At 43.1% G+C, this 14,139-nt stretch overlaps 2 protein-coding genes across 2 annotated transcripts; one reads left to right on the forward strand and one right to left on the reverse strand.

The window, feature by feature from the left end:
• Positions 1-673: 673 nt before the first annotated feature.
• LOC141830294 (BTB/POZ domain-containing protein At1g63850) lies at positions 674-2,997 on the forward strand. The gene is made up of 2 exons (XM_074717747.1): positions 674-1,612; positions 1,691-2,997. Exons 1-2 carry the CDS (start codon positions 674-676, stop codon positions 2,696-2,698), a joined length of 1,947 nt encoding a protein of 648 aa, XP_074573848.1. The 3' UTR covers positions 2,699-2,997.
• A 4,329-nt stretch (positions 2,998-7,326) lies between these two features.
• LOC141830575 (uncharacterized) lies at positions 7,327-7,803 on the reverse strand. Its single transcript, XM_074717980.1, has one exon. The coding sequence runs from the start codon at positions 7,801-7,803 to the stop codon at positions 7,327-7,329; it is 477 nt and encodes a 158-aa protein (XP_074574081.1).
• Positions 7,804-14,139: the final 6,336 nt, after the last annotated feature.

Consider the following 14,139-nt stretch of genomic DNA (forward strand, 5'->3'; position numbering starts at 1 on the left):
TAATTCATATTTTCTTTTATCCATCCTTCAAACTTAAACACATTTTAAGATTCATTCTACTTGTCATCATCGCATTAATTGCTGGCATTGGAATACAATGTTTCTAAATCTAGACAGATTCCAACACTCCGACAAACAAATAATAAGAATATACAAAACGAATTTTGTTGTGTACAAAGCAATCCAGCTAGGGCTTGTTGCCCACTATGTTCTTCCCTGCACAAGTGGACATGAGCCTTCCAACCATAACAAATACTTACTTGATCCAAACCAGCATGATGACGACAAATTCTATGGGTCGGGCGACATCAATTGGGCTGGCATTTACGCTGACAAAAAGCTCCGCGCATCAGAATTCACAGGCTCACCATAATTTACAACACGCTCTTTTCCTGCCACTCCACGACCCACACAACCCAAATCAACCATAATATTGTGCATTCATTCATTGCCCGTCTCTGTTTGCATCCCCACGCACCATCAAGCGGATGATCCACGGAAGGCGCATCTATGGCTCGGAATCAATAATTAATCGAAGGGGAAATGTTATCGATGGACACATAAAAATTGACTTAAAATAATTTTCCTCGATTACGGAGACGACAATCCCGTTTCTTTCGCTTTCATCAAAAGACGACAAGCGCGAAGGGGCGAGGACGGGTTAAACAAAGTTATGGCAGCCCCGCTCCCGATGGCTGCTTCCTCCTCTAACAATCACAAACACCACCACCGCCACCAGCAGCAGCGTCAACAAAAGTCACTCACGCAACAACGGCAGCAGCAGGCTAATTCCAGATCGAACAGCGAGCGACTAACTCGTCGCGACACAGCTGCCCCCCACGTCGTCTCTTCTGACGGTCCTTGGTGCTGGGCCACCGCAGAAACTGCTGCTTCCTCCTCACCGCCTCTCCCGCGCAGCGACCGCTCGGTGGGTCACGTTCTCCAGGAGCTGACGCCCTCGCCTGCGCTCATGGACACCTCCCCCGTCGGCTCCCCGGCGGGTGCCGTCTCCTCCACTTATGGTCCTTACCCCTCCAGCTACACCAAGTTCAACTCTGCCCTCAATGCCGGCCTCCTCAACCCCATGTCCCCTCCGCCGCCTCCGCCCCTCGACAAGAGCCGCTCCAGTCCCACCCTGTTCGACATGATGGCCAACGAGCAGGATTACCAGCCTCGCTCCCTAGGCGATGCCGTTCCCAACCCTCTTGGCCGCGCAACTGCCGCTGCCACCGCCGCCTCCCTACCTACTTCCGCCCAGGAACGCTATCTCCTCCTCCAAGAGCGCGTGGCTGAGATCATCGGCAGCTGCAGTCCGGGGAATCAACTCAACGATCCCGACTCCGCCGATGTCCGCCTAACCCTTACCTCCGTCGACGGGCTTGCCATCTCCCTCAATGTCCACCGCCAGGTCCTCGTGGCTCACAGCCGCTTTTTCGCCACCAAGCTGTCGGATCGTTGGTCAAAGCAACAGCGTTATCTTCCCCACATAGTCGAGATCTCCGACTGCGACGACATCGAGATCTACGTCGAGACCCTCCGCCTCATGTATTGCAGAGACCTTCGCCGGCGCCTCATGAGGGAGAACGTGTCCAAAGTCCTAGGAATCCTAAAGGTGCCGCTTTTTTCCTGCCTGCATCCTCCATCGCATCACTCTGTTCATGGATCTGACTAATTTTGCAATTTTCGGTAGGTGTCTGCGGCGATCGCGTTCGATGCAGGGGTTTTATCTTGCCTCGAGTACTTGGAAGCTGCGCCGTGGGCGGAGGACGAGGAGGAAAAGGTGGCGTCGCTTCTGTCACAGCTCCACATCGAGAGCTCGAGCGCAGGAGAGGTGCTGAAGAGGGTGTCCCTGGAACTTGCCCCCGCGGCCGTTGCCGACGAGGGCAATGGCGGCGAGGAGGTCCTCGTCCGGCTTCTCCACGTGGTCCTGGAAGGCAAGGATGAAAAGGCGAGGCGGGAGATGAAAGGGCTTGTTTCCAAGATGCTCCGCGAAAACAGCAACAGCACCGCCTTGCAGGGTGACGGCCCGGGGGCGAGCAGAGCCGGCAACGGGGACCTAAGCAAGGACTCTCTCTACTCCGCTTGCGATGGTTGCCTCCGCTCCCTCCTCTACCATTTTACTCGCGCAGCCGCCTCCGACCTCGCCGAGGCCGCCCAGATCGCTCGGCAGGCCGATAACCTCCATTGGATCCTTGACATCCTGATCGACCGACAGATCGCGGATGACTTCCTGCGGACGTGGGCGTGCCAGGCTGAACTGTCGGAGCTCCATCCGCAGGTGCCGGCGATCCACCGGTACGAGGTGAGCCGGGTGACAGCGCGGCTGTTCGTGGGAGTAGGAAAAGGCCACATCCTGGTGTCCAAGGAGGCGCGGTGCCTGCTGCTTCAAACGTGGTTGGATCCTTTCTACGAGGACTTCGGTTGGATTCGGAGGGCGTGCAAGGGCCTCGACCGCCACCTCATCGAGGATGGCCTCGCCAACACCATTCTCACGCTTCCGCTAGCGATGCAGCAGGAGGTGCTGCTCTCCTGGTTTGACCGTTTCTTGAACGCAGGCGACGACTGTCCCAACATCCAGAGGGGCTTCGAGGTGTGGTGGCGGCGGGCCTTCTGGCGGAGGAACGGCCACTCGTCTGATCAGCAGCCGCCGCAGTTGAGGATTGCTGCTGCCGCCGCTGCCTGCGAAAATCCCTGCTGATTGATCACAATTTTAGTTCGATCTCGTTTGATTTTACTACTACTACTACTACTAAGTCTTGGAGTGTTAAGTCTACAGCATGCTTTGCCGTCGTCGGCCCATTCATTGCCTCGTAGCCTCTTCATTTTGTGGAGGATGTCTGGCGCTGGCAGTTTGGATTCACGATGTTTTTCTCTTCCTCTTCACTAATGATTTGCACTTATTCGAGTTCATCCGAGAGAGAATTTGGAGCTGTATGACAACTTTCTTGTATTCATTATTGATTGGTGATTGCGCATCACAGTAAGAAGGCTAGTTCACTTCTGGCTAATAGACTAAGGCATTTAATGTCCACTTTGAAACTGAAACATCGATATTAATGATGTCCTACCGGCTTGCCATTCATACTGCAAGAAGGCAGGTCGGCAATTGGTCGGCCGACTTTATGACCCTAGTTGTCATTCGCTTATCCACTTAATCTGGAACACCGGTCCGTCTTCTCTGATGACCTGAGTTTTCTAGTTGTCATTCGCTTATCCACTTAATCTGGAACACAGCAAGCTGGATGTTGATGAAACAATCCGTCACAAAACTAGAGAAACACGGCCCTTCTGCTGTATGCTACCATCTCCCCCAAATCTCTCTTTTTAAACAAAAGATAGTGGAAGCACGGTGGAAGTCGCTTTCAGCTTTGCAGGCCCATCATTCGAACGGAATTTCTGAAAACATCCCAACTTCGAGGATAGGATCTTTTATTAATTTATTAAATGACTGTGCGAGTGGATAAATCTTGAATGGCTTTTGCTCATCAGAAGTCAGACCGCACCGATCCACACAAGAGTCTGCAAAAGTAGCGAGCTGGATCCAATGCCACTTCAAGTGAAATTTGAGATCAAATTTTGGAATAAACAAGGAACGATGGCTAGCGAAAGAAATTACTTTATCTATTATTATTATTATTATTATTATTATTATTATTATTATTATTATTAATTTAGGTATCTAGATCTTACTGACCCAATTATTTTTGAAGATGGACGGCTCTCTTGATTCGTCTATTGGATAAATTTAAAAACGTTCGCAATAGTGCGCCTAGTAATTGACTTCCACAGCCTTGCCCCTACTATAGAATTGCATATATTTGTTAATTGTGTAATCGAACTGTGTACTGTCTTGCACAACTAATACATACTAACCGTAAGTGTATGATCGTCGTCAAATAATAAAATTATCGTCCTCATAGATCATAGAGTTGATTACTAGTTTACGTGCAACATAAGGTTATCTAAACGAATTGAGAAAATTATTACGCAAGCAAGCAAGCTAAGAAAACGGAATTAAAAGATGGAGAGAAAATCAGTTCTTGATATAATTTTAGGACTTTGATTTCACTACGACGATAATTGATAGTGTAGTTGTGAATCTCTCTCTTATCTCAATATATAAATTATACTTGAAGATGGTCTATTCTAGGGTATTCGATGCTCTCTTTTGAGAATACACTAGTGTATAGTAGTCGAATTAGGATAAAATCATTATGCTATATGATAGCCAATAGTATCATTGAGAAAGTTTGGACTACTTTCGAGAATAAATTCTCAAATCTAGTTCTTATATGTTCGAGATCGAAGTTCGCCTTTCGATTGCCTCTTTTCCTTAAGATCTATGCTAATGTCCATTAAGAAATATTGGCATGCTATGTCACGCCCCGGGAAGGCCGTCCGAAAAATTTTGATAGCATCTCCCCTGTAACTGTGACAATTTCCCTGAATACATGCAAAAATACTCAGCCACAGGGGGCTGAAATAGGACTACTCGTCCAATCGATACACACAACCACAGACAGCTATAAAATAAGGCCTACACGGCCATATAACACTATCACATGCACCATAACTAGAATATGCAAGTCCATAAAGCAAAATCATCGAAAATCCGAACGTAACGAATACCCACAATGCAATCCAACATAACTACAATCATAACAAGTCCAAACCATAACTACATGTCCACGAAATAGTAAATATAACTAGAGACAACGACAGACCAAACGCAACTAACAGGAAAACCTTCCGAAGTGAGATAGCAGTAGCCGACCGAATCTCCAGGCTCCAAGTACCTATCTGTTACCTGGGGAGAAAACAAAGTAATCCTAGGGTCTGGGTGGTGAGCATTAGATGCTCAGTGGGTACAGGAAACGTGCATGTAAGATAATCATAAGGAACAACAAGGATATACAAGTCTGAGTAAACATGTATAGAAGAAACAAGATAACATTTACATGGTAGCAGGTATCAACAGAGTAACAGAGTATCAAGAGTATCAACTAATCAACAGGGTATATCAGTTGAGACGATACGAAAAGATCAGCTGTGCAACAGGTATAGATATTAGGTACATGTAAGCATGTATGTAATGTCATACAAGTGCAACAATCATGAGCAAATAAATGCAACAATCCACAAGCATATGAATAAAGTAAGCTATGTAATAACCTACCAACGAATGCATGTAATATGCATTAACCATCGCAATCAAAAATAACAAGTCAAGTCACTGTCTGCACTCGTCGTCCCCAGCCACTCCTCTCGGAAATGAACATGGGGCGCACAACAGGACATACTGCGCAAACTCCAACAACTGACCACTAAAAATAAGTGGGGAGTGGTAGTGTAGCAGGAGGGCAATGTAGCCAGTCCTGGTCGCACCCAACTGTAGTGCAACCTCTTACCCATGTGACACCACAACACGGCGTCGGGTAAGAGCCAACAACATACAACACCTACAACTACTATGGATGCATGATGATCATCCCAACATGTAATAGCTAATTTAATTAGCATGCTCAACAGGAATCAGCAGGGATCAACATAGGTCAATGATATCATGGTTAAGATTATTCTAGCCAGGAATAGATCAGATGGAGATCATACAACAGATAACAAACAACGAATCAGATGAGTACTAACTGGATAAATTCTACTGAAAACAAAGGTATCAGCATGATATCAAATAGATCAGCATAAGATCAAACAACAGGTATCAAGCAGTGATTATCAAGGGTATCAACTAAATACTATCTATAAAGCATGGATATTAACAGAATAGATAGAAAAGCAAAAATACATGCACAGAAAAGGAATTCCTGTATTGACCAAGTACAGGGTACTCACCTGATCAGATGATCGTCCACAACTAGAACCTCCAGAAAATATAGGACCACAAGTCAATCAAGGTCCTGCAAAAAGGAATAAACAATATTCCTAAATACAATCATACAAATGTCATGCTTAATTTTTAATCAGATTTAATCCTAAATAGATCATGTATTAATAACAATCGTAATCACTACTAAATTCTTAATCTATATCGAACTCAACCCACAACTAACACCAAGAAATCCCATCCAACACTATTAGGAACAATTCAACCAACATTCCAACAAAGGTATCTCCCCCGTGCTCAAACCCACATGAGTCAAAACAACACCCAACCCTTGCTCATCTCATCCAATGTAACTAATCAGCCAATCAAGGTCAGGTTATCATATAAACCCCTCCAACAGGTACAATCTACCACATTAATCAGTAAATGAACCAAAAACAACAAGAAACTTACCTAAACCAGCCCTAGATTAGCCTTCCTTCTTACTGCCGTAACCCAAACCAAATCCAACTGATTACCTAATTTCCAGGAAAAACCTCCCACCAAGATCAACAACAACTTACCTCAGATTACCCCTAAATTAGCCTTGGATTTCCCTTCCCTTCTTCACTGCCGAAACAAGGAACTCCTTGCTGCCAATCTAGAAAAATCTAACGAATCAAAGCAAGATTCCTCACCAATCGGATTACAAGTATTCATCCTCAAAACCAATTGAATTCGAGTAAAGAAATCTCACCTTAAAATCCAACCGTGCCCTAGCTTTCCCCCTTTCTTCTTCCTGGCCGAAAGCAAAGAACTCCACACTATGGAGAAGGAAACCGATCAAAATTAGGGTAAACTCGAGGAAAACCTACTGAGATCTCCTTTGAGTAGCCACGCAACCAAAACCTAGCTTGGATTTTCCACTTACCGATGTTTCTCCTTCTTCATTCTTAGCCAACACCCCCAGCTTTGGTCGTCGGCAACCCCAGCTGCCACGAAACCAAACTACAATCAACTCCAAGATTGCTGCCCGCCGCGATCAAAGAAGCAGAGAGCGCGTCGGCGGAGACAAGAACAGGGGCTGCGTCGGCGCGATGAGGAAGAATCGGGAGTCACGATTGGGAAAACGGGTAGGGCACTGTAGCAATCTCAATAACTGAGTTTTTATCTCCTCTCTTAACGGGTCAAGATCCATAACCTAAACCTGTTAACCTATATATCCAATTACAGCCCATTAAACCAAAAGCCCACATCTTCCATTAAATTTAATTAGGTTTTAAATTAATCAAACCCTAATCTTATGGTATTTTACATTCTCCCCCACTAACAAAAATTTGGTCCCCAAATTTACTATATTCATACTACGATACAGAAATACTGTAATAATTAAATCATACCTCAAGCAAACAGGTGAGGGTATCGAGCTCGGATAGCATCTGTCATCCGACTTTAACTAGTCGAATGGTTTTGTTCCTCAACTGTCGTTCCTTCCGGTCAAGAATTCACACCGAAATCTCCTCATACGACGCATCTGGCTGGAGAGGAACAGGTATTTCCCTCAGAACATGTGAAGGATGAGGTACGTATTTCCGTAACATAGTAACATGGAATACACTGTGGACACCCGCAAGTGTCGGAGGTAAAGCCAGGCAATATGCAACCTCGCCAATCCGCTCCAATATCTCGAATGGTCCAATATATCGCGGAGCTAGCTTTCCTCGCAAACCAAATCTCTTCATCCCTTTCGTGGGTGAAACACAGAAATACATGGTCTCCAATTGAGAACTAAGTGGTCGGCGTCTCCGATCTGTATAACTTTTCTGACGATCATGAGCCTCTGACATCCGACGTCTGATAACTCGCACAAGCTCAACATCATGCTGAATGCTCTGCGGACCCAACAACTGTCGCTCGCCGACCTCCTCCCACAAAATCGGAGATCGACAAGATCTACCATATAATGTCTCAAATGGGGCCATCTAGATCGTCGAATAATAACTATTATTATATGAGAATTCCACTAAGTGCAAGTGATCCTCCTAACTGCCTCCGAAATCAAGAACGCAAGCTCGTAGCAGATCCTCAAGTGTCTGATTGGTACGCTCTGACTGGCCTGATGGGAAAGTCTTGAAAAACCGTTCCGGTAGATTCTTGCAGAATAAAATTTTTTCTAGAAACGATCTCAAGTTGCCCTCATAGTCGATCAAACGAAGTTTGATCGACTCGTTTAGATCATTGGGCTCTTGTGTTTGGTTTACAGGATCCAATATGAAAAGCATAATTTAATTAATGCGGAAACATTAAATTATACCTTTCTTCGGATGGTTGTGAAGGATGAAGTTTGTACCCGAAGACCTCTTGATCTTCTGCTGTATTCTTCTCCTCTTCTCGAACGTTATGTGGGCAACGATCCTTCGAGAATTTCTCCACCAGAATTCTCCTCTCCGATGGCTTGCTAAACTTCCTTTTCTTTGCTTGGAGAAAGAGAAGAAGAAGAAGAAGAAGGGGTTGGCTGCCGAGAGAGTCTCGGCCACCAAGAGTAATCTCGTGTGTCTACTCAACCCTTGCGAAGCCCCTTCTTTTATAGCCTAGCCATCTCCCAAATATGGTATGATTTCTATCATAAACTTGGTATGATTTGGATCAAATTTGGTATGATTTCAATCAATCAATCAATCAAAGAATTTGGCATGATTTCGGAAGTTTCCTATTCGAACCGAAGCTTTAATCGATCAAGGAATCGATTAAACATCGTAACTTTTTCTCATTAACGATGGTAATCGATCAGGTGATCGATTACCAGATCGATTACCCTTCGTCAGAGAAACTTTGGTAATCGATCAGGTGATCGATTACCAAGGTGTGTAATCGATCACCTGATCGATTACACTCCTTTGTATTGGTTCGAAAACCTAGCTTCTTCACGAATTCATCCAAGGTGGACTTGAGGATTCCTAGAGGCTACAACAGGGACCTAGAGGAGGAATTGGTTTTAGTCTCCTGATGGGTTTAAGCTTCCCATGTTCTTTACCGAACACACAGCTTAAGTCCATCAATAATAACTCATTCCACTAGAGAGTTATTATTGCACTACCGCACCAATCCCATATTATAATATGGTCTCCTTCTTACTATCAGTACATTAGTCTCCCTGTGTTTAAGATATCGTATGTCCGTCAATTAAATGAGTTACTGACAACTCGAATTTAATCAACTTCTAATCCAAGAGTAGTACCACTCAACCTTATTATCATGCGGACAAGGTCCACCTGCAGGGTTTACATGATAATCCTTATGAGCTCCTCAAGGGGACATCATCAACCTAGATTATAGGACACAGTTTCCTTCTATAATCAACAACACACCATGTACATAATACTACTTCCCAACTCATCAGGCCTATTGATCTATCGATCTAAATCTCACCCTTTGATGAATTAAAGAAGTACATACTAAGCACATGTGTTTGTTATTATATCGGGATTAAGAGCATGTACATCTATAGTAACAGAGGTTTAGTTCGATTATATAGTCAGTATAAATCAAACAATCCTCAGATGGTCCTGCTCAATACACACTTAGTGTACTAGTGTAATTCTATAGTCAAGACAGACTAAGACCGAATTACACTACAACCACTCCAATGGTTTGTCCAATCCATCTTGGTTGTGAACATTGTTTATAACCTATAAGGAACTGATAACATGGTCTTCTGTGTGTGACTCCGCACACCATGCTTATCTACAATATAGATTAAATGGACACTTACAAAATATTGATCAAATGTGATTCTTATTTCAGAATGTTTATTTACACAGCTAGGATTCTGGTATACATCCCAACATGGCCATCTGTTTGTGGATGAAAAGCTGTGCTGAAACAGAGCTCTGTACCCAATGCTCGCTGTAGACTCTGCCAGAATCGTGAGGTGAAACGTGGATCTCTGTCACGACCCGGGAGATAGCCGTCCGAAAAATTTCGGCAGCACCTCCCCAGTATCCCTGATAATTCCCTGTATACACACATATATAAAGGCCAACACGGCCTATCCATACTACAAAATATGGATTTATATACTAAATAGAAGTAAAAGGTGACCCACACAACCACATACACATCCTACACAATTACTAGCGAGAAAACTCGTCAAATACGCAAAACTCAGAATCATAGGAGCGGAAACATAAATCCAATAAAGTCCAATGCAATGGATACGAGTCCAAGAAATACTACATGTGAAAATCCACCATAATCATCAAGACGAAGTCAGAAATCCGAAACTATGAATCGTAAACAACAACACAACAAGTATCACAAATATACCACAATACATCGCACACACATAAAATCCCATCGTCGTGAGATGGCGTAGCTGGCATCCTCTGTAAGCTCCTACCTGATATCTGGGAAGACAGAAAAATCTCAGGGTCCAAAAGATGTGAGTATAAATACTCAGTAGATAATACAGAAAGATAGTGCATGTTTGAAACAAAGAGTAAGAGTAATACTACATACCAGAGGTCAACAAGGTATCAGTAATATCTCTGCAGATAAATAGCAACTAACATGGATCTCATGTAGTGCACCATATGAATGACATGTCAAACATAGTGCAACAGTCAAGAGTCAAACAAGTAGACCATCAAAATGCAGTATCAGTGCGGTCCAATACATATATATATATATATATATATATATATATATATATATATATATATATATATCAAGCACATGATGCGCATATGCATGATGCAACTGCCACACTCACTACAGAACTCGTGCAAGCATCTGAGTCTGGGAATGTCCGGCATCGGGGGATCAGTACTTCGCGCCCTACAACAAAGTAATCCGGTGATCCAAATCGGGGGATCAGTGCTCCGCTCCATATAATTAAGTAGTCCGGTGATCCAGTAGCTATGATAAGCTACGTATACTATGGCCAATATCTGTCCTCTAATACTCATCCCCGATGTACCACCATGTACTCTCCGAGTACCACCCCTACCCGATGTCGAGGCAGATCATCGACTCGGCTGTGTACACTGCCATACAGCCATCGACTGCGTACACTGTCATACAGTCACCATCACCATGATGGAAATAGGGTATAATAACCACCTATATAATAATGCCATTAAGGCCAACTACCATCACGATAGACCCACAAGAGATTTACAATCGTTCATCATGCATCATGATGAGACGCTCAAATCATAATAATCAACATCCATACTGATCAATGAACGTAAGTAATAAGCCCTAACGATCATGGGTATATAAATCAATAATGATCACAGATATCATACTCAAAGATAGAAACAATTATCAGGATTGATAATCTAAGATCAACAGGCATAAGGACAAATATGGTATAAACATAAGTAATGTAAAAGGTATACGAATAACAGGAAAGAATAACATCAAGGTATCAAACTACAATGACTGTAAAAGAATCATGCACTGTAAATGGAATAGAACTGTATTGATCAAATACAGTAAATTATCCACCTGATGTATCGAAGATAAAAAACTAGAACCCCAGAACCCTCGTATATATCAAACTCCAAGTATCACTCAGGGTCCTGCAAATACAATGATAATATCCTAAATATCATGCTGTATCGAAGAAACCCTAATTGAATCAAAGTTAGTTTAATCTATTCAATTAAGCTAACTTGGGTTAGACTAATCTACCCATTAGATTTCTATTAACAGGATTTAACCAATTAATTAATTAACGATATTAATCAATTAATTAATTAATCGTATTAACCCATTTAATTAACCAGACTCAGGTTAGACTAAACTAACCTTTTGGGCATTATTAACAGGATGTAACCGATTAATTAATTAATAGAATTAACCAATTAATACAATTAACTCCCTGTTTAATTAACCCAAGCTAGACCCAACCTAATCCTTTAGTCAAGGTCAATTTAGGGTTCATTTAATTCTTCTAATTCACAGTTAATCCCCTCTAATCAAACAAACTGCTAAGTTATACAGCTTATACATAGAATCATTAACATTCAATTAACCCCAACCGAATCAAGAAAAAGCTTACCTCGGATCAATTGATTGCCCAAAAATCTAGCTTCGATCCTTGATCAAGGTTACTGCCAATAACAACCCCTTCCGACAGGATAAAACCCTAATAAATCCAAGTAATTCCAAGAATCCTCAATCAATCCGAAATCAATTCATCCTACCGACACTTCACAACACAAGCATCAGATTTAGAACAAGAACTCACCTCAATTCGGAATCCTAGCTTGATCTGAGCAAGCTGCCGACCGATTTCTCTTCTCTGTCGATCCAGAGTAATCCTACTGAACAGATCAAACCCCATCATCCACAGTTTGCAAGGTTTCATGATCCTAAAACCTTCTGGATTTAAGAATCTTACCTCTATGCAGTTCCAAACCAAGCCCTAGATCCTTGGTTCCGAATCCCTCGCCGCGCTTAACACAATCGCTGCCGGCCAAGAACCAGATCTGTGTTCAATTCAAGCCAACTCTGAAATCCAAGAAAACTACAGATCTAAGCCTAAGAACTCTATAGATCCAAGAAACTGAAGAAAACCAACACAGATCTCAACTCAACTTACCGATCTCTTTTCTTGATTCGCCGATAAACCCGCCGCTCAGATCCAACTCCACACCCGATCCGAGCTTCCTCCGGCGAGATTCGAGCTCCAACAACCCACCCTGATCGCCAGCGTTCCTCAGCACCAGCAGCCTTCGCCCTCGTCGCGCGATCGGGAACAAGGAAGGAGAACAAAGGACGAGTGTAGTGAAGCAGAGGAGTTGATTGCGATTTTGAGGAAGGAATCGCGAACACTGTTGCTCCTTATAGGATGTTGGCTTAACGGGTTTCGGTTTAGATCCAATAAGATTGGATCCAATACCCTAATAGCCATTCAACCCATTAATCAATACCCATTATCCCATGATTAGCTAATAGGGCCTTCTAATTGGGCTGGTTAACTTGGGCTATTGGGCTTCTAAATTGAGTTCTAATTTAGCTTTAGTTAATTAGCTTAATTTAGTTTCATTTAACCGGTTTAAAACATAATTTTAATTAGGGTAAATTTTATAAATTACTCCTAAAGGTTCTGTATTTTATATTCTCCCCTACTAACAAAAATTTGGTCCCCAAATTTATTAACTTCAAACTACAATACAGAAATACGAAGAAAATTGAAATCATACCTCAAGCAAATAGATGGGGATATCGAGCTCGGATAACATCCTCCAGCTTGTTGAAGATCGTGAGATGGCTAGAGGGGGGTGAATAGCCCTTTTATCGAAATCGAACGTTTTTCTCCTACAAAAGGTTAGTACGCAGTGGAAACAAGAGAAAAACAACTAATAAAAACAAGTACAACGGAAACGCAAGGATATATGAGGTTCGGGGATAACTTGCCCCTACTCCTCGGCGTGTCCGTGAGGTGGACGAACCCTTGATCTTCGGTAGATCACACCCCGGCAAAAACCGGCTAAATGATACCTCCTTCTCGGTGGAGAGACCTCTCCACAATAAGTTTCACAAAGATATGCAATAATAAGATCAGAGAAAGGAGCTTGAGGCAATTACAGAATCAAGACTTACAGCCCACTGCCTCAAATAAACCACAGCATGAAAGAACAGAAGAATCACCCGAGAGCAAGCCTCCTTGCAACACCTCAGGCAGATCTCAAGTAAGAGCAATGAACGCAGGAGAACTATTCAGCACGATTCACAATTTTCTACCCCTCTTCTGCTAAACCCTCCTTCTTCATCCTCTTCCCTTATAAGAGCTCCTCTCCTCTCTGAGCACTTCGGTCCACTGAAGTCATCCTCTTCAGCCGAAATCAGTCTTCGCTCAGTAGCCGTTTGGAAAGCAAGCTCGTCTCTATCTGTTCTTTGAAATCAAACCATCTGCAATCTTAGCCGTTTAATCTGTTCAAACTTCATCTGCAAGCTCAGACGTGGATTAGCGAAGCAATATCTGAAATCAATCAGAAATAAGTACAGCAGACTGAACATGATCAGAAAAGCTTAATCGATCAAGCTATCGATTAAACTTCGCAAATCGCTTCTCAACAAACCGTGTAATCGATCGATCCTAAGCACTGATCGATTACCACAGACCTTAATCGATTGGCTGATCGATTAAGGAATGGTAATCGATCAGGTGATCGATTACCGATCGCTAATCCCTTTTCTCACTAAAGCGTGTAATCGATCAACTGATCGATTACCATTGACCATAATCAATTACCCAATCGATTATGGTGTAATACCCGCAATTTTTCTTAAATAATTCTTGGATA

Source organism: Curcuma longa, chromosome 6 (genome assembly GCF_044706935.1).
Source record: "Curcuma longa cultivar G26 ecotype Majalengka, Jawa Barat chromosome 6, ITB_CL_G26_1.1, whole genome shotgun sequence".
Taxonomy (NCBI): Eukaryota; Viridiplantae; Streptophyta; class Magnoliopsida; order Zingiberales; family Zingiberaceae; genus Curcuma; species Curcuma longa.